General features: G+C 39.7%; 1 protein-coding gene across 1 annotated transcript in view; it reads right to left on the bottom strand.

Annotated features, from left to right (window-relative positions):
* LOC139740113 (centrosomal protein of 162 kDa-like) overlaps positions 1-21,332 on the bottom strand; it is a 30,754-nt gene extending 9,422 nt beyond the window's left edge. Inside the window, exons 1-22 of the mRNA XM_071650696.1 lie at positions 21,212-21,332; positions 19,006-19,088; positions 18,384-18,564; positions 18,063-18,181; positions 17,416-17,497; positions 16,791-16,830; positions 15,983-16,032; positions 15,227-15,509; positions 10,933-10,994; positions 10,578-10,624; positions 10,054-10,084; positions 9,418-9,573; positions 8,068-8,244; positions 6,998-7,215; positions 5,892-6,081; positions 5,510-5,640; positions 4,801-5,058; positions 4,118-4,264; positions 2,817-2,929; positions 1,862-2,009; positions 1,256-1,405; positions 652-813 (exon numbers count right to left, since the gene is read on the bottom strand). Of these exons, the coding sequence (XP_071506797.1) occupies positions 652-813; positions 1,256-1,405; positions 1,862-2,009; positions 2,817-2,929; positions 4,118-4,264; positions 4,801-5,058; positions 5,510-5,640; positions 5,892-6,081; positions 6,998-7,215; positions 8,068-8,244; positions 9,418-9,573; positions 10,054-10,084; positions 10,578-10,624; positions 10,933-10,994; positions 15,227-15,509; positions 15,983-16,032; positions 16,791-16,830; positions 17,416-17,497; positions 18,063-18,181; positions 18,384-18,564; positions 19,006-19,071 (2,811 nt within the window). The 5' untranslated portion in view covers positions 19,072-19,088; positions 21,212-21,332. The remainder of the gene's footprint in view (positions 1-651; positions 814-1,255; positions 1,406-1,861; positions 2,010-2,816; positions 2,930-4,117; positions 4,265-4,800; positions 5,059-5,509; positions 5,641-5,891; positions 6,082-6,997; positions 7,216-8,067; positions 8,245-9,417; positions 9,574-10,053; positions 10,085-10,577; positions 10,625-10,932; positions 10,995-15,226; positions 15,510-15,982; positions 16,033-16,790; positions 16,831-17,415; positions 17,498-18,062; positions 18,182-18,383; positions 18,565-19,005; positions 19,089-21,211) is intronic.
* Positions 21,333-23,917: the final 2,585 nt, after the last annotated feature.

The following is a 23,917-nucleotide window of genomic DNA, read 5'->3' as shown; positions in this document are numbered from 1 at the left end:
AGTCCTTTCACGGACTACATCCATATGATGGAATCATGAGGTCATCAAGCCACAGAACACACCATGGACAGCTCAAGACATCAGAATTGGTGGCCTTACCTTATAATATATAATAATTGTCACTAGGATTCACAAATAACTGACAATAAACAACAGTCCTAAAAAAAGGATAAAGAAATGTACACCTGTATTATTACAAAATGTTGGTCAATATCTGAACACTTTTGTCAATGCTAAAACCTTGAAACATTTCCATCAAATGTGCATTAAACCATTGAGGTTGAGTCCCGATTATACTTGGGCAGGTGTCTATGGGACATGCGTGTTGTAGCAAAATCAAACCGTCCTCAACAGGTTAATGATGCATGAAGTACTTCAAAAAATATATCTAAATGCCTCCAATGTATGCATCATCCTTTGGGGCAACAAGACCCTGCAACCTCCTTGTTGTCGTTGTAGTTGTTGTTGTTGTGGCTGTTGTTGTTGATGTAGTTGTTGTCGTTGTCGTTGTAGTTGTTGTCGTTGTCGTTGTCGTTGTCGTTGTCGTTGTCGTTGTCGTTGTCGTTGTCGTTGTCGTTGTCGTTGTCGTTGTCGTTGTCGTTGTTGTTGTTGTTGTTGTTGTTGCAAGACACAGAATGCTCATCATCTCACCTGGGAGCCTCCCTTCTTTAGCTTCTCCTTGAGGTCAGTGATCTCTGCATCCTTTTCTCTCAGTGCTGCTGAATCCCGGTCCAGGAGTTCCTGATTCTCACCGTACCATCGAATCTTCTTCTGAAGGGATTCAATCTCTCTCTGGTACTTCACCTGAAGATCCTATTGGTACATGTTTTGATATGTAAGAGAGAAGAATTAATGAGGGAATTAATAACTCTAACACAGTTTACATACACATGGAAGGGGAGCACTGTCAGACAGAATGGAAGCTACAACTTCATATTCTCAGTACAACTCTCATGGCATATTAATCTTATGAACCCATGCGCTAATCATCAGCCTTGCCACGGCTCGCTGATTGATGTTTCTAATTCAATCAAAACAACTTTGCTTCCCAGCGTAAGTTAGTAAACCCATTCTCCAGTGCACATATACTACAGTCCCAAGCAAACACCACACTGATATGACCATTTATTTCCTGCTCCACATTTAGTTTCTTGACTCCTGTCGACTGGCAAGTAAAGTATACAGAATGAAGTGCCATTCCTTATACTACGAGAAGCATGAGTCAAGGGGTTAAAGGTCAAAAGACTGTACTGACCTGAAAATCTGTCTGGTGTCCATTTCTCAGCTGGTCAAGCCTCTCCTGCTGCCTAGTTTTCTCCCTGACCAAACCTTCGATGTGTTCCTCCAGCTCCTTCTGACCCTGGGTCAGTCTCTTGACCTCTGACCTCAAGGATGCCTCCCGAACCTTCAGCAAATATCACATCCAATATCTTACATTAGTAACAATTTCATCAAAGAGTGCAAAACTTCAATGAGTACAAAACATAGCAGCAAGAATCACAGAGAGAGCAACAAGACAAACCAACACTACACTCAACAACCTCCACTGGCTCCCTATCTGTAGCAGGTAGAATGCAAATGTAGTGGACTTTTGTTAAGTTATAACCAAGTCCTCGGGACCGTCAATTTTCTTTTGTTATATCGAAATTTGGTTATAAATAACCGAACAACTTAAAAGAATAGAAACACATAGAGTAAATAATGTTGCAGCCTGAATTTTGATTTCGTTGTAACTGGAATTTCGTTATAACAGGAGTGCACTGTACTCTTTCTTCCTTACCAAGCTTTCTGACTTCCTGTCCTGCTGGTTTTCCAAACAAACAAAGTGAATACAGGAAGGGAAGTCATTGTCATACATCACCTCATGCTCCTTGATTTCAGCCTGAAGCTCAGCTATCTTCCCTGCCCCAAGGACTGCTGTGTTTCCTGCTGCTATCTCCTGCTGTATTTTTGGTCCCGTGATGATCCCTTTATTCCTCAGGGCTCTATCCTTCATCTCATTCAGCTCCCTTCATATGAAATATACAGACACTACGTATGTGACCTTTCACCCTAGTATTAGCCAAGTGACACAAGTGACTTATACACATTGACATCTGGAGAAGCATAACAACTTCAAATCTTTGAGATAAAGTTTGATTCATTCGTTATGATCTGACGGTTCACTTATGCTACTACTACTCTTTAGAAAGGTGACAGAAGGTAAAACTATTTATAGTTTTCTGCATGTCCTGAAGGATAGAAAAGTTATTGTCCAGAAAACCTTTACTGTCGTATACCTTTCAAATCAAGAATGTGTCTGCACTTGTTACAAAGCAGATCTGTATGCATTACATGTATTTCATCATCCTTTATGCTTTTCTGTGTGAAGTGTCCATTAGATAACCTGTTGATGACTACCAGAGGTGAGGGTGCAACTTAATATCCCTTTAGTTTTATACACCAATTGCAGACATGTCCTGAGTAGTCTCAGGCAGTTGTTTATGGGAAATGCACGTTAGAGCAATATCAGCTCGCCCTCATGGATCAGTGGGTTAAATCCACTATTAACCTGTTGAGGACGAGTCCTGAGTATACTCAGGCAGGTGTCTATGGGAAATGCGTGTTGTAGAAATATCAGCCTGTCCTAAACGGGTTAAGGCTTTGTAACAAGGCCAGTAATGGGGACTTCACACTGTCAAAATTGTCTTAAACATCAAATAAAATTTCACAGTGCAGATACATGAAATTATCTAGAAGGTTGTATGTCCATGAATTACTCATGCTAATGAACACATGTTACACAGAAGGGATAAGAAAGAGCTGATAAAACATACCTCAGATTACCAACTTCTGTCTGCAGACGTTGGTTCTCTCTGAACATCCTCTCCTCATTCTCTCGGTTGTTTGTCTGTAACTTTTTAGCCTCGCCGTACAGACGCTCATTTTCCTGCTCCAACATGCCAAGCATCAAAACATAAACAATGCAAAGGTGTCATATGAAATATATCCGCTCGCTCTTGTAAAACATCACCAGAAATAAGTTTCTTGATACTTATCACATAAACTTCCATAAACTTGACCATACGCTATGTAACATCCAGTAAAAATTAATACTGATGTCAGTAGATGCATACACATATGATTATTTACACTCAAACACTCACTTATCTGTTCATACAAGTCTCAGTGCACAAGCACGCACATAAACATATGCACACAGCAATGAATTTACCTTCCGTCATTTAATGTGTACATATGAAAATAATGATAAGAAATTCAGTACACAGTGTCATACATGAACTTGCATTACACAATCACCAAAAAGTCACTAGGACATTGAAGTCATTTGCAGATTTGAAAGAGCAGACACCAAACTTCAAAAATAGCATATAACTTTCTACAAATTGACTTTCCCAACCCATGTAAATGATAGGAAAGAAAGTACATTCTCTGATAACGTGTTACTGAGAACAAGAGACCCAGGGGTTTCATGTCACATTTATGTTACAAATATATCCCAATTTTTCTACAGGCAAGTCATAAAGTAAGCAGTGACAACTACTAGGCAATGTCATATGACAGGGCTCGACACTAACTTTTTTGTTTGGTGGCCCGATGGGGCCACCAAAATCCTCAATTTCAAAATTTTGGTGGCCCGAGAGAAAGATTTGGTGGCCCCGAAAAAAACAATAAAAAACATTAAAAGTCCTGTTTTTTTTAATGTGTCAAATATCTAAGTTTTATCCAGTCATAGTAAGAATTGGAAGTTGGACATACATCTACTCGTAAATAAACCTAAACAAACTCGCAACATTCACTCTCAGGCACTCATTCAGTCCTTTTCATCCATCCTTTAAACAAATATAACTGCTAATTTCCGGCGCAAAAAGTTACGAATTAATTGACATACTTTTCAAAAAAATTTGGTGGCCCGAGGCGGGCCACCAAATTTGCCCTTTTTTGAAATTTGGTGGCCCGACTTTCAATTTTGGTGGCCCCAGGCCACCGGGCCACCGTTAGTGTCGAGCCCTGCATATGATATCTGATATCAATCTTTCTCAGACTAGCGTCACTAAGCAATGATTGCCCACTCTAAAAAGTCAATCACTGAAGTCCCTCTATGAAATCACCTTACCTGCTGGTAGCCCTGCAGTAGAGTCTCTTGCTGGACTATCTCTCTCTGCATCAACCTTATCTGTTCTTCTTGACTGGTGCCCTCCGGAGTCTTACCAGAGACAAGCTCTCTCCTCCGAACTTTGTCCTGATCTTCTTGACTGTTCAGCTTCAAAGACAAAATAAAATAAAAAAAGGAATGATAGTACCTTACTTTATCTCTCCTTCAATTTCATGCCTTCTTTTTATCCTGAAAAATTTCATAAAGTCTATTAAAAATTTTATATGTGACCTATATCCTCATGTTTATAGTGATTTATGAAGACATAACACCCTTTCAAGCGGTCATAGAAATTTGTAGAACTTAACAATCTAATATGAAAGTAGGGGTCTCTCTGACAAGCCATAAGATATGAAACCCACCATGAAATTGTATGCCTATCAAACACTAAATGTCCTTGGCATCCTGTACATAACGCTGGTGTACATTCTACATGTACTAGGGCATGGTGAGCCATCTTGATCTTTTTCATCTTGTAGCAAATGTTTGCACAGTAAATCCATACACTGTTCACTAGTACATCCACATGTGGATGGAGCAAATGCCCCCAAATCCTGATATCATACTACAACTCCTTTAGATTAAGACCTGAATATTGCCAGGGTGTTTCAATAGTCAAGGCAGCATCTTGGTGCTCAACTCACTTTGGCCAGTAAGACATAGTTGTCCTGTTTCAACTGAAAGATTTCCTTCTCATGGGTCAGCCGGAGTTCCTCTTCCTTACGAGCAAACTCTCCACGGATGTCGGCGATCTCGGCCTTCATCTTGGCGTTGAGACGTCGTTCCTCTTGCCACTGTTGCTGCCATTCATTGACCTCAGCAACTAGCGCCCTCTCTCGAGACAGAGATTGGAACTTGGCTTCACGCATGCTGGCTGAAAGGATAGGTTCCTCTGAAGATTTCTATGGAAGTGTGTGGACCACAGTTGCACAGGGAACACTCCGTCTCTTGAACACATTTATTTGACAACTGAGCATTTATCATAACTGCAGATCTTTTTACAAACCTCCATTGGGTGTCACTTTATCTCTTCAACCTAAAATCTCTCTTGATTAAACCTGTTCTTTTTAGAAATTGATTACAATTTGTCCCATGAAAAATATATCCTAAATACTGCTGCAGTAGTTTTCAGATAAGGAATTCCTTGCAGGCACTTGTCGTTGGGGATCTATCACTGTTCAGATATCTGACAGAGTGAAGGGGATGTTTCACTGCTTAGATAGGAGACTAAACTATTGCCACTCCCGCTGGATAATCACATTTCCAACATGTCAAATAAACTGATCCTTCTACCAGTGAGGTGTATTGCACAACTTTCAATCCTACATATATTCAAAAAGTTAAATGAAATACCTTCAGAGGTGGCGTTTTCCTTAAAGTGTCTCCAAACTGCTCTTGTAGATATGAGGCAAAGGATTCCACAGAGGCCAATAGATGGCGCTGTGACCTGTCATCTTGGCCGTTACGTTTAGGGACCTCTGAGCCTGTGTAAAAAGCGAAGCAAACCACAGCAGACATGAATCATATAGGATGATATGAGGCAAAACCATACACAACATGGAAATGCAAATCTATATTTTGATGGTATTTTACAGCTCCATGGGGCTCCATTTGACTACAAAAATGTTAAATAATTGAACATAAATGTCATATGAAAAACCAGAAAATGTTAAACTGACTGCAAATGAATTCACAATGATAAGATTATTTTCTAAAGATGATATCATTTGCTAACCTTTAACCTTTTGCTTGCCAATTTCAGCAGGTGACCATGTGGACTTGGAAGAAGACTTGGGTTTCCCGTAGCCAGAGCTCCTGATGTGAGCATATCGGCCCTTGGGTTTAGATGGGCTGCGCCTCTTGCCCTGCCCCTTGGCGGGGGAGGGTAGCTGAAACTCAGGCCTAAGGGAGTCCAAGTCTTCAGCCTGTCACATATAAACATAATATGTTCATACTGTTTATCCACAATACGTACTGCAACATTCTATTCTAATCTCCATCTTTAAAGACCAGTAGCATGGAGAACCATGCCTGCCAGATTGAATCGATCTTCACTTGAAAACTGTGACTAGTGCAGGCCTACTACAACAGCCAAAACTGAAGCGTAAGCTCATCGGTAACATTTAACTCGAGTCAAGATTTTTCAGCTGCATGTAAGCTGCATAATTACACTTCTATACATAATTCATCCCCAATAATTGGGCCAACTTTTGCAACACACAGTCATCCCACACTACCAGGTCATTAACTTTTCTATTCCATGTCTTCAGATTGTCATGACATGCACACATATTGCCCATTTATTCTTTCAAATTGTTCAATAAAAGTTACACTTGTCAAACCTTTCATCTAAAGACTCATTACTACCTCACAGAAGCATTGGGGTCATAATGAGGAGAGTGTTTGCATCACATTGCACAGACACTCACAGTGAAATACATTTGTTGTATGCAATTTGCATTGTACATACACTGGTTCTTGGCTAGGTTGTACAGTGTGATCATTGACATTTCCACTGCTACCGTTGCAAACCCTCCTCAATCACATTCTGGATCGCAGTTAATTTCATTTAAAATAATTAAAACCTTCTGTCAAACAATGCTCGAAAATTTGCATATTTGTTGCTAAGTTGGGTGTTCAAAATTCTTCCCACACACATCAAATGCTAGTCAAATACCACATTGGGTATGTGGTTTGTTTTCTATCATGGCATACAAATCACTTTTATTCTAAAGATAACATGCTGATATTGTTTACTTGACCTTATAATGGTTCATGAGAAGTGAAAATGCTAGCAATGTTTGAAAGTTAGAATAAACCACACCACAGTCATCCACTCACAGTGGCAGGCTGAAGGTCGAATCCCCTGGAGACTGGTGAAGCTGGCTCCAGTGCAAAGCCTCTCATTTCTTGTCCTTCACCCACAGGGCTCAACATGAACCCCCTGGTCCCATCCACACCCTCATCCTCATCGTCACCCTCCTGGTCATGTGATCCAGAGCGGCTGTCCTGATTGGCTGGTTGAAGGTCAAAACCTCTCACACCATCTTGACCGTGGTCTGTCAGAGAGAAATAAAATAAAAAAACTTTGGGTCCACTTCAAAAGACTCACATGATAAGGAGCACTGCAGTAGGTATTTCCATAAATTTAGAGAACTATTACCCAGTCATGTCATTACTGTCTATGGACACTCTCTTACACAAAGATAACCAAGCTAGAATGGATGCCTTTTAGGCTTGATAGCCAACACTGCTCATCATTCTAGAACAGTTCCACAAGCAGCTTTTCCTAGGTACAGACATGTTTGTCGAAATCTCATTAAAAAAAGGGTTTCATTTGGGATAGCACACTAGATACTCTGATAGAGGCAAATGGGCCATTTTTCCAATTTATAGGAGCATGTAATGAATTGTTGGTTGAAAAGATCAACACTTAAAAAAACAAAAAATGGAGTAACCTTAGTCATCAACAGAATAGATCACAAAATAAGGCAAATAATGTTGTTGCCCTCTTTGCATAGGATAAGTACATTGTGTATATTTGAAAATCACATTTGATTCACTATGCTACACTCTTGGACTTCTTACACACTGCAAGTACGTATAACATCAAGCTGCATTAGTCCCACGCTTTCACATCAGATGCATGCAATACATTCTAAGTATAAACAAAGTTGTGTAAGAAAGAGTTATATACGAAAATTAACAAAGTACAGACTTCTATGTCTATTCTCAACTGGTCTTTATTGTTGTTGTTATTGTTGTTGGTTTCTGTTCTGCTTTGCTAAACGTTTTTCATAACTTAAAATGCCTGGTAGCAGATTTGCCTGGTAGCAGATTTACATCATGAATATCACATTACATAGCTCACATAGCTGAGTGTTTATTGTACATCCTCGTATCAAACTTACTGCTTGCCCTCCTTCCTTCATTGACCTCATTTATGATATCCTCAACTGTGCGCTCTCTGGTTGCCTTGGTGACAGAGTCATTGATGTTGTCATGGAGATGTAGAGTGGGCGTGTCTGCTGCTTCCCTCAGTATAGCCTGCAGTGCTTCCAGCTCACCAGTCGTACCAGTGCTCAGTCCTTAGTCATGGAAAGAGACAGCAAATATATATAAGAAAATACACAAATTGTGTACAACCTTCTGGTTTTGCCTCATTTCCCTGCAGCCAGTACAGTGGACTCCCGGTACAGTGGAAGTCCTTGGGACCGGCAGTTTTCTTTCGTTATAACAAAATTTCGTTGTAACTGAACTAAAATAAAAAAGCATAGGGTTGATAATTTTGCGACCTGGATTTTTATTTCGTTGTAACTGGAATTTCATTATAACCGTGTGCTTTACAACTGGAGTGCACTATTAATTGCTTTTTTCCCCCTCCATTCTATTAATTGTAATTTGATGTAATGAAACAGAATCAGTACAAATGAACTGAAGAAAATTCTTTTATACAACTTAATCGATATCTGATGTAATGTCACAAGGCAGCAGCAATCAGCAGTGTTTAAAATGCCTTACATACATAGCCGTTTGCCGAGTCTGGTTTTTTTTTTTTTTTTTTTGCAGCTGCAGTGAAATTCATCCACATTGTGTCTCCCCCTTATTCTGACGCTTTCCACATGTGGCAATTTTCCTCAGAGCTATAGATACCCATCAATTCATATACCCATGGCTAAGGATTAAACAGGAGTTTGAGAAGTATTCACCCACTTGTTTAATAAACTTATACAATACTGCTAAACAAAGTTTCCTGACTCTAACTTCATACAGATAGTCAAAAAATTGGTACTAATCCACATTTTGACTGTTGCTCTGCCGGTAAAGTCTCAACCTCATAGAATCATCCTCTGCCTTGAATTTCTTTGCAATTTTGAGAAGTTTAACATGTGACATCAAATACTTTTTCTTTTACATCAAATACTATCAAGTATTCTCCTTAAACTGTACAGACCCTGGTCTGTGAACATCTTGGCAAACCATGAAAAATAGTTGCAAAATATTATCTCACTCTGCTTTACAATCTTTGATGTCATGCAAGGTGAAAAAAAAATTCAACAGATATAGTACATACAACTCACTACACAAAATCGTCGGGTGCCCGTGCATTGGCCGCTAACGCAATACAAATTGTATCGCATTAGCGGCCAATGCATGGGCACCCGACGAAATGAAACACACACACACACACACACACACACACACAAAACAAACAAACAAACAAACCTGGCATTTTTTTCAAGTGTATGATGGAATCTTACCTCTTGACTCCAATGCCTTTCCTGTTGTACCTGATGCTAAGAAACCTCCAGGGGTGGTAGGGGCAGCATCTCCCTGGCCCCCTGATGGTGGGGAAGCATCACGGTGGGGTTGTTTCACTGGGCTGAGTGTAGAATCTGCAGTGTCCAGTAAAGCCACTGGGCAATGATAGGAAAAAAGTTTAAAAAACTTGACATGTAAAATGCAAAGTCAATAAAAAGCGGACACAACATTATCTGCTGAAATACATACAGGCATACGCACGGAAATGTCTCATATCAATTTCATAACAAGACATGCTTGTCTATCTCTTTTCAACTGCCATTTTTTGATATAACAACTTTGAAAATGGTGCAAAGCAAACCTACCTTATGATAATATTTGTAGTTCCTAGCACATCGTGTCTAATGTTAATTTTCAAGATTTGATATCTAATTCATTTATCCATAAAATTGACAAAAGTTGTAAGAATTTGTCTGCTGTGCATCATGAGACGACAGGCAAATAACTTACAATATCATTATGTCATATCTTTGTTAGTAATACATGACTCTGAAAAAGAACCACTAAAACACACAACAAACAAATTAACAAACATAGATGTGCAAGTTGATAATGTAGCCCTTGGCAAGCTTTACCTTTGGACAACATGCTGGGTCCTTTCGTTCCCTGGAGGGGAAAAAACGAAACATATGTTCACACAAGGCCTGCCAGTTTGTTTGTTGGGGTTTTTTTTTGCACTGAGGAACAGCTACATTTGTACCATCAGCAAATAACTTTAATCCTGCAACACATTTGACTCAAATTTTATTACATGGCATTAGTATCATGAATTTTCAAAGCCAAGTATCTATCACAGTGCATCATACAGCATACTGAATGTACTAATTACTTTAACTCTTATAACAATAAGAGCTATACTGGTCACCACAGGTCTTCTACGCTTGTCTGGGATCACTTGCCTAATAACTCCATATTTTGGAGAGAAGTAACTTTACTAGGATATGTCTGGATGACACTAACTCAAAGAGATGATCTAACAATACACCTATGATCTTGTCTAGGGACATCCAATATGACAAGGTTAAACATTCCATCTTCAAGGCACCAATGCCCTTTAATATCTACAATGAACAATGGTAAAAGTCACAATATTGATTACCTTCTTATTCTGCACTGCTGGCTTGGGAGGTGTCTCAACAGCAGGCTCTGGATATCAACCAGAGAAAAAAAAAGTGAATTACAGATACATGGAGTCAAAACTAAAACAGCCATATCTACCCTTTTTTATGAAATACTAGACATGGGCCACACATGACAGTGGTGATGGTGTCAAACAGATGATCATCACACACATAAACATAGGTTACTCCTTCCATAGAGAAACATCACACATCTGCTGATGACATACAGCACAGTCTATTTTTATCCAGTCCCACCTATGTTATTTCGTGTAAACATATATCTACTTCATAGAAAGGGGAAGGGGGGAGGAAAAGAGGAACTTTGGAAGCTACCTGGATCATCCTTGACTAGATCAGCAAGCTTCTTGTCTTGAGGCCCTGTGTCCTCAGGAGACCTGTAGAATGACACAAAAGAATATTGTGAAGAATAATATCTCTGTACATGTATGCACAATTCATTTCATCATGGCACTATAGGCCACTTTCAATTGAAACAGAGTTAGTCTAATTGTAATAAAAATGGTACAGAGACATAACATTTTTTATTTTTTTTATTTTTTTATTTTTTAATTTTTTTATTTTTTCGGAGAGAGTCAAGCGCCTCACAGCTGCTTGATTACCTCTCTCCAACTCTTTGCTATTCCTTGCTGGTAACTGCAGATTATTCTCATTCATGTTATTATTAGAGTGCTTGGGAGTTATCACTGACACTACTGGACAAATTTTGAACTGCAATTCTGCTTCATTATCCTCGTGATTGGTAAACTCTGTTTTTGGATTTATCTGATATTCTTGTGCTGACCATTCTACAGCATGGTACTTCCAATGCTAACCATGATGCCACTGCAGCTTCATCTCGAACAACCCAGAATACAGCAAGGAAGAGAATTCAGTATGATAGGTCTGAACTCCTTGCCATCAACCATGTTCACCGACGTGTCAGTCCTTCAGTGTGGTCGACTATCAATGAACTCGAGATATCTTCCAAACAGCCAACAAAGAGGGGAAGAAAAGGTGGCAAGAAGCGCTCAACTTCCAGGCCCCATGCTGCTTTATGCCCCGAAGAAGGAGGTCTGTCATCAATATGTCGTTTCGCTCTCTGGAATGCACGGTCCATAACATCAAAAACACCGGTAATCTGTGAGTTCATAATCAATCACCATATTAACATTCTAGCATTGACTGAGACTTGGCTGTCGGGTGATGTGAGAGATGATCGAGCTATTGCTGATCTAACTAGCTGCCTCAAGAATTACGACTTCCATCACGCTCCTCGCAAGAGTCGCTTGGGTGGAGGTGTGGGAGTATGCATTGAGAAAGTTTTCAATGTTCACAAGTACGACACAAGACAGTTTACATCATTTGAGTATATTGATCTTCTACTTAGTGCAAAAGAAAAATCATCATTTCGCCTCATGGTGGTCTATCGTCCTCAAAGAACTGAAGCTGGCCGGTCAACTACGCAGGTTTTCTTTGATGAGTTTTCCTCATTTCTTGAACAGATTGCTGTGTATCCAAATCAGCTAATGCTGGCAGGTGATTTCAATTTCCATGTAGATAATCCTTCAGATAGAGATGCATCCTGTTTTCTGGAGATGATCAACTCTGTGAACCTAAAACAGCATGTCACTATACCAACTCACCTCAGGGGGCACACATTGGACCTCCTCCTGACTCGTATGACTGATAACCTTGTCTCTGAATTGGACTCCACATACTACCTTCCCTCTGACCATTGTGCCCTAATGTGCTCTCTGATGATTGATAAGCCAAAGCAACAGAGGACAGAAGTTACGTTTAGGAAACTTCATAAGATCAATCTTGATGTGTTCCGAGAGGATGTCAGGAGCTCTATGTTATACGCATCTGTCCCTAATGATCTGGAACAACTGGTACAGCTATACAACTCAGTCCTGTCTGAATTACTGGAAGAGCATGCGCCACTGGTTACTCGCTTGATTTTCCCTCGCCCCCATGCTCCATGGTTCAACGAAGACCTTCATAAGCTGAAACAAGATCTCAGACGCCTTGAACGTAGATGGCGGTCAACCAAGTTGGAGGTACACCATCAAATCTTCAGGAAAGCTTGTTGTCACTATAAGAAGGCACTCACGACAAGAAAGAGAGAATATCATCAAGGACAGTTTGAGGACTGTAGCTCTCGTGAGTTGTTCCGGAAATTTGAAAGGATGTTTAAGCCTAAGCCTTCCTTAATTTTACCTAGTGTTGATTCTGTGGCATTGCCTGAATATTTTCAGAATTTTTTCGTTGATAAGGTTAGACAAATATCTGATAGTTTGTGTAGCATGAGTACAGATCCCACACCAGCTCCAGACCAGATTTGCAAGAACGTGAATTTCTCTAAGTTCGAAAGAATGAAGATTTATGAAGTAGAGGAAATTATCAAGAAGTCGAGTGCTGCAACATGTAAACTTGATCCAATGCCAACTTCTTTTGTAAAGAAGTGTGTTGTAGAACTTGCTCCATATATCACATGCGTCGTAAATAGATCATTTGAAGAGGGTACATTTCCTAAAAGTCTGAAGGATGTCATTGTTTTTCCCCTCATGAAAGGGTCAAGGTTGGATCCCGAGCAGTTGAAGAATTATCGACCAGTTGCTAATCTTTCATTTCTTGGAAAGATTATAGAGAGAGCTGCAGTTCGGCAGATTCAGCATTATCTTTCTGATAGCAATTTACACTCACCCCTGCAGTCTGCGTACAGACCATTCCACAGTTGTGAAACAGCATTACTCAAAGTGTCAAATGATATTAATCTTTCTCTAGACCATGGCAATGAAACCATACTTGTTCTGCTTGATTTTTCATCGGCATTCGACACCATCAGGCATGATGTTTTACTGCACAGGCTGCAACACAAGTTTGGTATCACATCTCTTGCTTATAAATGGTTTGAATCATACTTGAAGCAGAGAAGGCAGACAGTTGTAATAGAGAAGTTAGAATCCTCTGCTCATGTATTAGATATCGGTGTCCCCCAGGGCTCTGTGGTTGGCCCAGTGTTGTTTACCATGTATTCTTCTCCTTTACACGATATTATCATGTCCAACCGAATGTCAGGGATGTGTTATGCTGATGACACTCAGATATACATTTCATTTCAACCTTGTAACATGCAGGATGCAATCTCTCGAGTAGAATGTTGTATCAGAGAGATTAAACTATGGTCAATCCAAAATGGTCTTAAACTGAATGATGAAAAAACTGAGATCTTTCACCTTACATCTCGATTTCGCAGAAGAATGGAACTTCCTGCTATAAAGATTGACAGTACTTCCATTGTACCTGGTAAAACAGCCAAAAACCTTGGTGTGATATTCGATCAGAATATGGTCATGGACAAATTTGTTTCAGAGAAATGTAAATCAGCATCCTTCGCTTTATATAAGCTTGGAAAAGTTCGTCAGTTTTTGGATGTTAAGACCACTAAGAAGCTTGTTCAGGCTTTTGTTATATGTCATTTAGACTATTGTAACAGTTTGTTGTATAATATCTCTGACTCACAGTTACATAAACTCCAGGCAATTCATAATGCAGCTGCAAGATTGATCACCCGCACAAAGAAGAATTCTCACATAACCCCCATTTTGAACAGCTCCATTGGCTTCCTGTTCAGTCACGTATAGTTTTCAAGATACTGTTACTGACTTATCAGTGCCGCCATTCAATGGCACCAGAATATCTCAGTAAGTTCTTGGTCAGGTACGCTCCCTCTCGTAATTTAAGATCAACTCAGAAAAATTTTCTCCAATGTCCTATTATCACAACAAAGTTTTATGGTGAGCGATCTTTTGCCCATGCTGCTCCAACACTGTGGAACGCTGTTCCGTGTTATATAAAAGAAGCTCCCACAGTGTTCAAAAGTTTAAAACTGCTCTCAAGACATTTCTGTTCAAAAAGTATTATGAATGAGTTTGGTTCTGCATTTATGGTACACATATTGTACACTGCATTTCTTCTTTCTACTTCATCCCTCTCCTTAAAGCGCATAGAGACACCACGGTAGTGATATGCGCTATATAAGCACTGTGTTATATATATATAATCAGGGCTTGAAATTAGCGAAAGGCCGGTGGTAGAGGGCTACTAAAATGTGATGTCGGGTCACCAAATTTGAAAGGAAAAAAAGGAGGTTTTCTTTTGGTGACCTCATAGGGCGGCTAGAATTAAAGATAAATTTTTATATTTCCTTTTATTTGGGGCCACCAAAATTTCACATTCAAATATTTTAGAGGCTGGAACAGACCAGTAGTGACATAGCTACAATTCTGTAATGTCAAGCCCTGGTATATTCATGTTCACGTATGCCCCTGCTTGAAAGCATGTTGGCAGAACATGTGGTTTCTTCCATAAGTGCTTCTAATTATTCAACTGGCAATCAGCTTGAAACACTGACGTCACACATATAGACACACACACAAAAAAAAATATTAGAACAGTTTTTTTTTTTACATAAACTGCAACAAGAAAGGTCTCTGTGATTTCCTACAACATCACGTCAACCAATTTCTTCTCACTCTGAACAGAGCTTGTACATCTAGTGACATTGGAAAAGGTCAGACCATATATCCACCTGACCTGTTGGGGCTAAGTAATGACCCCTTACCCCATGTAAGCTGATGGTAGTGTTCCCATGGTACCCATGGTCCCTGAGAGATCAGCCTCTCGGTTCAGACGGCTGTAGTCAATAAGGCTGCCTCCTTTCTCCTCCAGCTCCTTGAAGAAGCGAGCCTTGTCTGCCATCTCCTCCAAGGTCTCAGCTCCAGGTCCGGTGGAGCCGGGTGTGGTCAGACCCTCCAGATAGTCCTGACCGGTAGAACCTGGTGTGGTCAGACCTCCCAGATAGTCCTGACCGGTAGAACCTGGTGTGGTCAGGCCCCCTGATGGCTCTAAGATGACATTCAAAAAGAGACAATTTACCAGAACAGATCAATGACAGAAAATAACACAATGAAATGGCTATGTATCTTATACTAGATAGTTCATGAATAGAGACTAGAAAATACATAAACCTTTATTCACTGCTTTGATAAGAACATGCTAAAATATTATTATTATTATTTGTTTTAATGGAGACAGAAACAAAACAATTGTTCAGCAGAGCAATGATTAAAATGCCCCCAAAATACTTTACAGGAATATGTTGCAAATCCTGAACTTTTATGAAAAAAAAAGGAGGAAGCACAACATGACTTTCTTAAATAAGAAAAGAAAAATAATACAAACACTTAGGTTGTGTGCATCATGTCTGTGATACACTGATAGGAGCATTAGCAATGGAAACATCATTACAGTAATAAAGTACATCCACTCTGTAAATTTTTGATTGGCACTGGACAGAAAAAACAAAAACAAAATCTACCTGACTGGCTGTAGGTATCCTCAAAGCTAGCTTGCTCTGGGAGAAGACCACTGCATTGGTGAGGGAAGAGAAAGCTGCATTTCAACACAGTGATTGAATAGTATACAGTACAAGTCACAAACATCTTATGAACGTGATACCATCAGCTTTATACAACCAAATGAAAGGAAGGCACTTAACAAAAGAATGTTTAATTAATTTGTTCCATCTCAGTAACTGTGCTTGCAAAATCAGGAGAGTCTGAAGCTCATATCGAGCAATTTGTATTGTTTCATGGGCCAGGGAGTAAAAAAATAAAATACATGTATATTACTGACAGTTTTTTTCAGAAGTCCCGATGATCAGACCACCCACTATTCAGAGAATAGTCAAAAACAGTCAATTCAATAAATAATCTATTAACTGTGAGATCAAAACACATGTTTGCATTTTGCAAGATTTTTTTTTACTTTATTTTACCAGAGTACAGATTACCATAGTATGTTTCTCTGTTGATTCCAATCCACATTAAAAAACTATATAATATAGATATGGTGTCCATACACTTGTACATGTGATGTTAGCATGCAGACTCAAGGGCATCTGACCCATCTCATCCACTGACTTAGAGCGTTCAGAAATCAACACCTGACTCTCTCACCTAGAATGACTGCTAACTTCAGTCAAAAAACTGGTTGGAATGTACATAATCAATATATTTGTGGTCTATCACAATTAACACGACTCACACACAGTACCTCGATGAGATCTTCCAACAAATGTAAACTGAAAACAGTACCAAATCAAAAGATTATTACGAATCTGTTACCTCCTCTTCCGACTGTCCTGCATCTTAACATCAAGATCATCTACAAGAAGGAGAGAGAAGGAAGACTTTTAGAACAGCTTAATATGTATACAGCCTGCACAATGTATCTCTTCTCAGGTTCCAGGACATCCTTACACAAGGTAACAGTGTTATTTTTGCCTCATGTATCCTTGCAATGGCACCACAAATCTGTTTTAAAAGCATACTTACATAGGAAAATGATCTGCTCTCTGCATTGGTCACAACCACAATTTTTTTTTGCACTCATCGTTATTCAAACATTGGGTCTCCTACTCAGGAAATTTGGTATTTCACAACAAAAAACTCTTACTGAAAAAAAAAGTCATGAAAGAAGGCATGGAAATTTTAGAGTGGCTATATACAGTAACTTAATTGGATTGGGACTGTTACATTCCAGACATTCTGTTTACACTCAAATACATAGTGCCAAAGAGAGTATACAAGCATTTTCATGCCAAGTAAAATTTGATAGGTTAAAAAAGTGAATGAAAGCAATCTGACTACAAACACAGAATCACACCTATTTTCACTTACATGTACATTGTATAACTTACAATATAATACACCTGTATTTTATAGAGCACTGGAGTTGTTTGTTTGTTACCATTCTCAAGGCTGTCTCTGCTAATCTGTCTTTGAGCTCCAGGATTGGCACCTTTTCTCTCAAACTTTCCTTCATCTTCACTCTTTGCAGGTGGAAGAGAAAAAAAAAGGAAATACAGATACACAATTTTCTGGACATCATGGAAAATTTCTAGATATTTCATACACTTTGTCAATGCCACATACTACATGTATGTCTAAACAAACATCTTGGAAGAACATTCCCCAACCACTAACATAGGAGAGATTCTGTAAACCTTTGTGTGAACTCATAGTTCACATTAAGGGCATCTTGCATGCAGCATAAAATCTAATGAAATTGCAGAACTCTGAACATTCAACTTCCTCTGCACATATGATTTACACACACATAAAGGTCACTCTACTGTTCAGTTAAATAATGTCAATATTCATATTTTTAATGAAGTTCCTTTCACAACACTACTTAAGCAGCCACTACAATTTTGTGAACACGCACTGAATAACTGAATGAATGAATCTTGATAAATAAAATGGTATCAAAGGTTATATATGAGAGAACTTGAATGCATGACAAAACTAAACAGAAACCTTTTTTTAAAAAAATATTTTAAACTATTTCACTTTTTACTGAGTAAGATACACCTTGATATCATCTCTCTAGTCTACTAGTCTCACCTTGACTGATGGTTTCTTTTTGATGACATCATCCAGCGCCTCTTCCTCCTCCTCCTCAACCTCTCTCAGTGGAGTCGACTGCTTCTTGGGTTTCAACCACTTCATGCCACCTGACAAGCAAACATTCATAGCTTTGAATTATTACACAGTGTGAAATGAAATGCAAGATATAGCAAATGTGGATGGAAAAATTGTGTGAATGCTCCCACACATTTTCATGCTAGAATAACAATTTGTGCTGTCATCAGTACACGAAATCCACCATGATGAGATAGAAGCAGTGAATACAGAGAAGGCAATATATCAACTTACTTGGTGTTGAGCTTTGGGCAGGAGCATTATCAGATTTTGATGTCTGCTTCCCTCTACCCATCTTGAAGCGATCATCATCATCATCTTTCATCCACCATGGAGTCGAGTCCTCCTTCTTCTTCTTCACATCTGCCTTCTTTCTTCCTCGGCCAGTAAAGTCCATGGAGTCATCTGAGAGTGACTATGGATCAAGTCCAAAACTTATTGATCAAGAACTCAAATACAGAGGGACAAGTGACAGGTTAGGTTCTCCCAAACTTTCCCATGTTGTCACTGGAAGTACCAATGGGGAAACTAATCAACAATCTTTGAAGTAAGCACACTTTCTTTCTACCCAGTAAAGAATCTGGTAGGTGGGTATATTGGTGTATCAGCACAAAACTGGAACTTAACAATCCTTGTATGAAGGACCTAAAAACCATGACAATCATCTTGTTACTGTATATCAGGTTTCTGACTCCCAGTATATAAAACCACGGTATAAAAACCGAGAAATATAAAGAGTTGGAATCAGCAAAGTTATCTTATAATAGGAAGAGATATCTGATCTCTTTACAAGGTTCCTTGCTAAATTTACAAAGGAGTGCAGTCAAATGGTTATCAAAGATTATAAGTGTCTCACCTCCTTGAGGAATCGCTCAAATTCTTCATCCAGGTCGCGACTTGAAAGTTTCGGGGCCCGCGGCATGATGGCATTATTCCTTTCTAGAACAAGAAACATCATGTTGAAGATAACAGTTTAAATGTCAGGTTGATGATGCAGAAATTGCTTCATGAGCATTGAAATTGTGTCACCGTCAGTCAGGGTGAGTCATGAGTGTTATTGGAACCTAGATGGTACCTTGCTGGGCAATGTTGCTAGTATAGATGTAGACACTGGTGTATATAATTTTAACTAAGAGCGAAAGACAGGAGCTACATATGCACACTCCTATCAGTAGTAATGCCAATAGTAAATTAGTGGCAGTGTGTAAATTCAATCAAAAACAAATGGCCTATCTCTACTAGCTGATCCTACAAGGCCATAATAATAACATAACATTATAGTCCCTCTACAATTGTTTCTGGATGTTACATGAGACACATTATAGATATAGACAAGTGTGGTTAGGTGTGGTATTCAAAACTATGATATTAATAGTGGGAAAGCTCTAGGGTCTAATTGAAGAATAGTCCAAATGTGTGAGTGCCTCAATCTAGCGAGTCCTAGCCAATTGTTGCCTACATACATAGGTCTACATTGGGCCAGGCCCTACTGCTGCACTGGCAAGTTGACATTATATGTGACTGTGACTGTGAGAAAAGATGAACACACACACACACACATTCTCTATCCATCTCTCCCACTCTCTCTCTCTATCTCTCTCTCTCCATTATTCTTTCCTTTGAGATGGAGGAATAGAAAAGGATGTTTTCAGAACTAGACTAGTTGCCAATGACCAAACCAAAACTATGTCATGGAGAGGAGAGGGTCTTGTATAGCAGGCATAAAGAAAGCCATAATTTGTTATTAGTCCCAGCTAACTGAGATTTAACTAAAAACAGAAAGAGAAGCTTAAGCCAAAGGGAAAACAAATAGACAAGCATCATGTACTTATACGCAGTGTAATCGGTCACTCTACAATAAAAAATATGCCCAGAAATGCATAATTGTAGATTGAAGTGTGCCTCCAATAAATGGCAAATGCACATTGCTCTTGTAGCAACATCAGTCCGGGAAACCCGCTCGTGAGGCCTGCTCCCCCGTACGAGCACTCCTCCGCCTCATGACGCCCCCGGGGAGAGAGACTCATGAAGCTCCCTGTTCACTTTTTATTCATCTCACATCTGACATACCGGTATAAATTGTCGCAACTTTTCACTGTGATTTTTTTGTTACACACATGTCTACTACTATCCATGATGAAAAGACGAAAAAATTCTGTCAGTTTTTTTTTAACAACAATTGAGTTTTAATCAACCAATGCACAGCGACCCCTTGAAACATGGGTGCCGGCAGCGAATCTTTTGTCCCAAACAGGTTTACCTATTACAGTAATATTCTGCCTCCTGATTGGTCAAATCAGGCCGCTAGGTGTGGCAGCTTTGCATGCCATTGAGCGAACCCGCTGGTGCCCGTGTTTCGATGGGTCGCCGTGCATCTGTTGATTAAAACTCGATTGTTGTAAAAAAAAACACACAGAATTTGTTTTTTCTTTTCATCATGGATAGTGGACATGTGTGTGTAACAAAAAATCACTGTGCAAAGTTGTGACAATTTATATGTCAGATGTGAGATGAATAAAAAGTGAACAGGGAGCTTCACGAGTCTCTCTCCCCGGGGGCGTCATGAGGCTCTTCGGAGGCCTCATCCTCGTGAGGCGGAGGAGTGCTCGTACGGGGGAGCAGGCCTCATGAGCAGGGAGCTGATCTGAGTGATCAGTACACTTCAGATGGTCTGAAATATGAATACTATATGATAGCCCTACTACATATCGACCACCCTCTTTTAAACCGACCGCGTATTAATTGGCGCACTGAACGCTTTTTAGTACGCACTTCACTGCACGCAAAGCACCTAAAAATGGATTGGCTTTGACTGTTGATGAGGATGGTGTGGGAAAACGCGAAAATTCACTGTTTATTAATGGTTTAATCAAGGACAAAGCCCTACCAACTGTTAATGTTATACTTTATAGTCTAGCTATAGCTTTATCGGATTCACGGATGATTTCCACAGCGCTAGCAAGGCGCAGGCAAAAGATTCTTTGTGCACTTTGACCAGGACTGGACTGGACTGGAGGAACTCTACAAAAGAAGCATCATCAACAAAACATTAGCATACTTACATGAACTTCAATAACTAAGGTGTAAATTCAATCTGCAATTTATAGAATGGCTTTCCCTAGCTAGCCTCTTGAAATTAAACTCCGCGCGTTTCGAGCGAGTGTCGTTCGTATTTCATGGCGGCTGCTAGAACTGCGTTGGTTCGGTATGACTGTATGACCCGTTGCTTCATTCGCTGGTGATCGCATTCGTGGTCAGCGCAATGGCGCGCGGCCGTCGCACGTAGGTTAGTGCGCTTCTCTACCTAGTAGCGGAGCAAAACCGCTTCAGTGTGAACCAAAGAGTATAGAGCTCACGCGCTAAGAGGGAACACTCTTCCGATTTTGCGTAGTACGCTCATGGGCAGGAGCGGTCGCCATTTTAGGATGCAAACCGCCGGGTGATCGATAGAGGGCGTATATTTGCCTCCGTTTCATTTCAAGGTGCGGACCGGAGAAAAGATGAATTCAGAACCTCATAATGGCATATAGAAGTAGAATTCTTGCCTAATCATGAAATATGATTGAAGAATAATGTTTTTTACTTTTCAATCTATAGTCCATCAATGTTCACAGGCTAATTTATGACCGTATGCAAGCCTAATTGTGTCCTAAGCCAAATAGTGTTTGTGTGCACAGAATGACGTGGGTGCTCATGATTATCAAGGGCACTTTCTCTCCCCCCCCCCGAGACTCCGACCCCAAGCACCTTCTGATCTGGAGATTCTCCCGCCTGAAACCCCTAGCAAACGGGAGACTCCAAGTTTATGTGTGCGAAGCGCGACGTTCCTAGGGTTATAGATGCTCTCTGGTGTTATCTAAGGCTTATTTTTGCAACATACGATAGCAATGAATAAGAACTCCTTTCCAACGGGAGACATTGAGCCAGGGCGGGAGAAATTAAATCTCAAACGGGAGAACGGGAGATTTTGCAAAAATGGGTTTTCGGCGGGAGATCTCCCGTCGAAAACGGGAGAGTTGGAGTCTCTGCCCCCCTCTCTCTCCCTCTCTCCCTCTGGCCTCCCTTCTCTCGCCGCCTTCTTTTTAATCTTCTTCTTCTTCTTCTTCTTCTTCTTCTTCTCCTCCTCCTCCTTCTTCTCTTTCTTCCACCTTCAGTTTGGCCCGTGAAGAGAATTTCAGTTCCATCTTGTGCTTTCAAGTCACCCCGCGCCGTATTTTTTTTTCACGTACATGTTGTATATATAGACTAATATCCACAATCATGATGAAATAATCCGTGGACAAAATGAAACAGATCTGTAATAAAATTTTTATGAATGGTTCTAGTGAGGGCAGACTTTTTTCACTTTTGTATTTTCACCAAGTTGACGTTTGAATTAGCCATCATTTAGGATCAGCACGGTCGTGTTAAGTATTGTCTTTTATTCCTTGTGCCTATGCGACTGACTTGTTCTGACTTATAATTATACCAAGTTCAGCATCATCCTTCTTGGATTTGTGTTGCGGATTATGGCAGTTATGTCTTTGAGGATGTGCTCTTGGTGAATTAATGATATAAATCTTGAAATGAAAAAAAAATATAGTAACTTTTTTTTCCATGTCGGTTGTCTATATGAATATAAATATTTTGAAGAAGAATAAGAGCACATGCAGCAATAAACTGAAGTCTGTAATTTTTCGGTGATTTTCTCATTTACAGATCAAAATTTACTTGAAACTCTTGATAATGCATGCACACAGCGAGTTAAGAAGGTCAGCAGGTTTGGGATGGGGATACCCCCTCCAACAGAAGAAAGATTTTGAATTATTTTGTTATTGAAATTCAAATCTTGGTACTTTTTATGGAATATTTTCAAAATGCATACTCAAATATTTTCAATAAAAAATGAGAAAAATTATTCTATTGATAATATGAAGAGGTGTGTACGTCTGTCACCTCTTGTCCGCTTTAGATGCGTCTTCACCATCGGTCAGTCTATGGGGGTGGATGTATAGCGCTCACCGGTACTCACTAATTTAAAAACCAGTAGTTTGAATGGAGTATGGGATATTGATATCACGATGTCAAGAGGTATAATGTTCTCACAATAGTTTCACGAGAAATGCAACCAGTTAAGAGAAGGGTATTATCTATATTATTGTTTCACGTTTTTTTACTGATCAAAATAATTTGAAAATCCATCATCCGATTCTTGAAAAAAAAAAAGATTTAAAAACCCTTCAAGACCAGTCCTCCCGCCAGTAAATGAGACATCCATGGTGCCTAATATATCACTCGCTCTCATGAAACTATCTTTCTATCTCTCTCAGCCGTTTCTTGGAGGCAATATGTTCAACTATGGAACGCCAATGAATCGGGAAACGGGGGGGGGGGATCAATTGGTCACAGTTGTAGAGACTGGATTTTGTTTGTGTGTGTGTGGTTTACAATGATTATTTTTAAACATTAACTCTTCTGTTGTATTTGGAGATTTGGGAAGAAGTTTTTTACTTTTATTTTTCCTTTCTTGTTCAAGCGCACCCTGCTCGACAGCGGGGGGGGGGGGGTCACCCCTTTAACCCTCATTCCTATAATAATAATCAATAATACAGGTCAGATCTTTTCTATCATTACAGCCTTTGTACATGCAGAAATTCTGCCCAAACATTCTTTTTTTTGGGGGGGGGGGGGGGGGAAGCGCCGGGAGAGAAGTATCACCAAAACAATCAACACCTCTTTAATATGTGTGCAGATTGACCATGAAACATAAAAATATGAAAATAGCTCTG

The sequence above is a fragment of the Diadema antillarum genome, unplaced genomic scaffold, assembly GCF_040938485.1.
Source record: "Diadema antillarum isolate AM-2024a unplaced genomic scaffold, OU_Dant_1.0 seq00000836_RagTag, whole genome shotgun sequence".
Taxonomy (NCBI): Eukaryota; Metazoa; Echinodermata; class Echinoidea; order Diadematoida; family Diadematidae; genus Diadema; species Diadema antillarum.
Note: the sequence above shows the minus strand (reverse complement) of the source record. Positions and strands in the feature narration are given on the sequence as shown.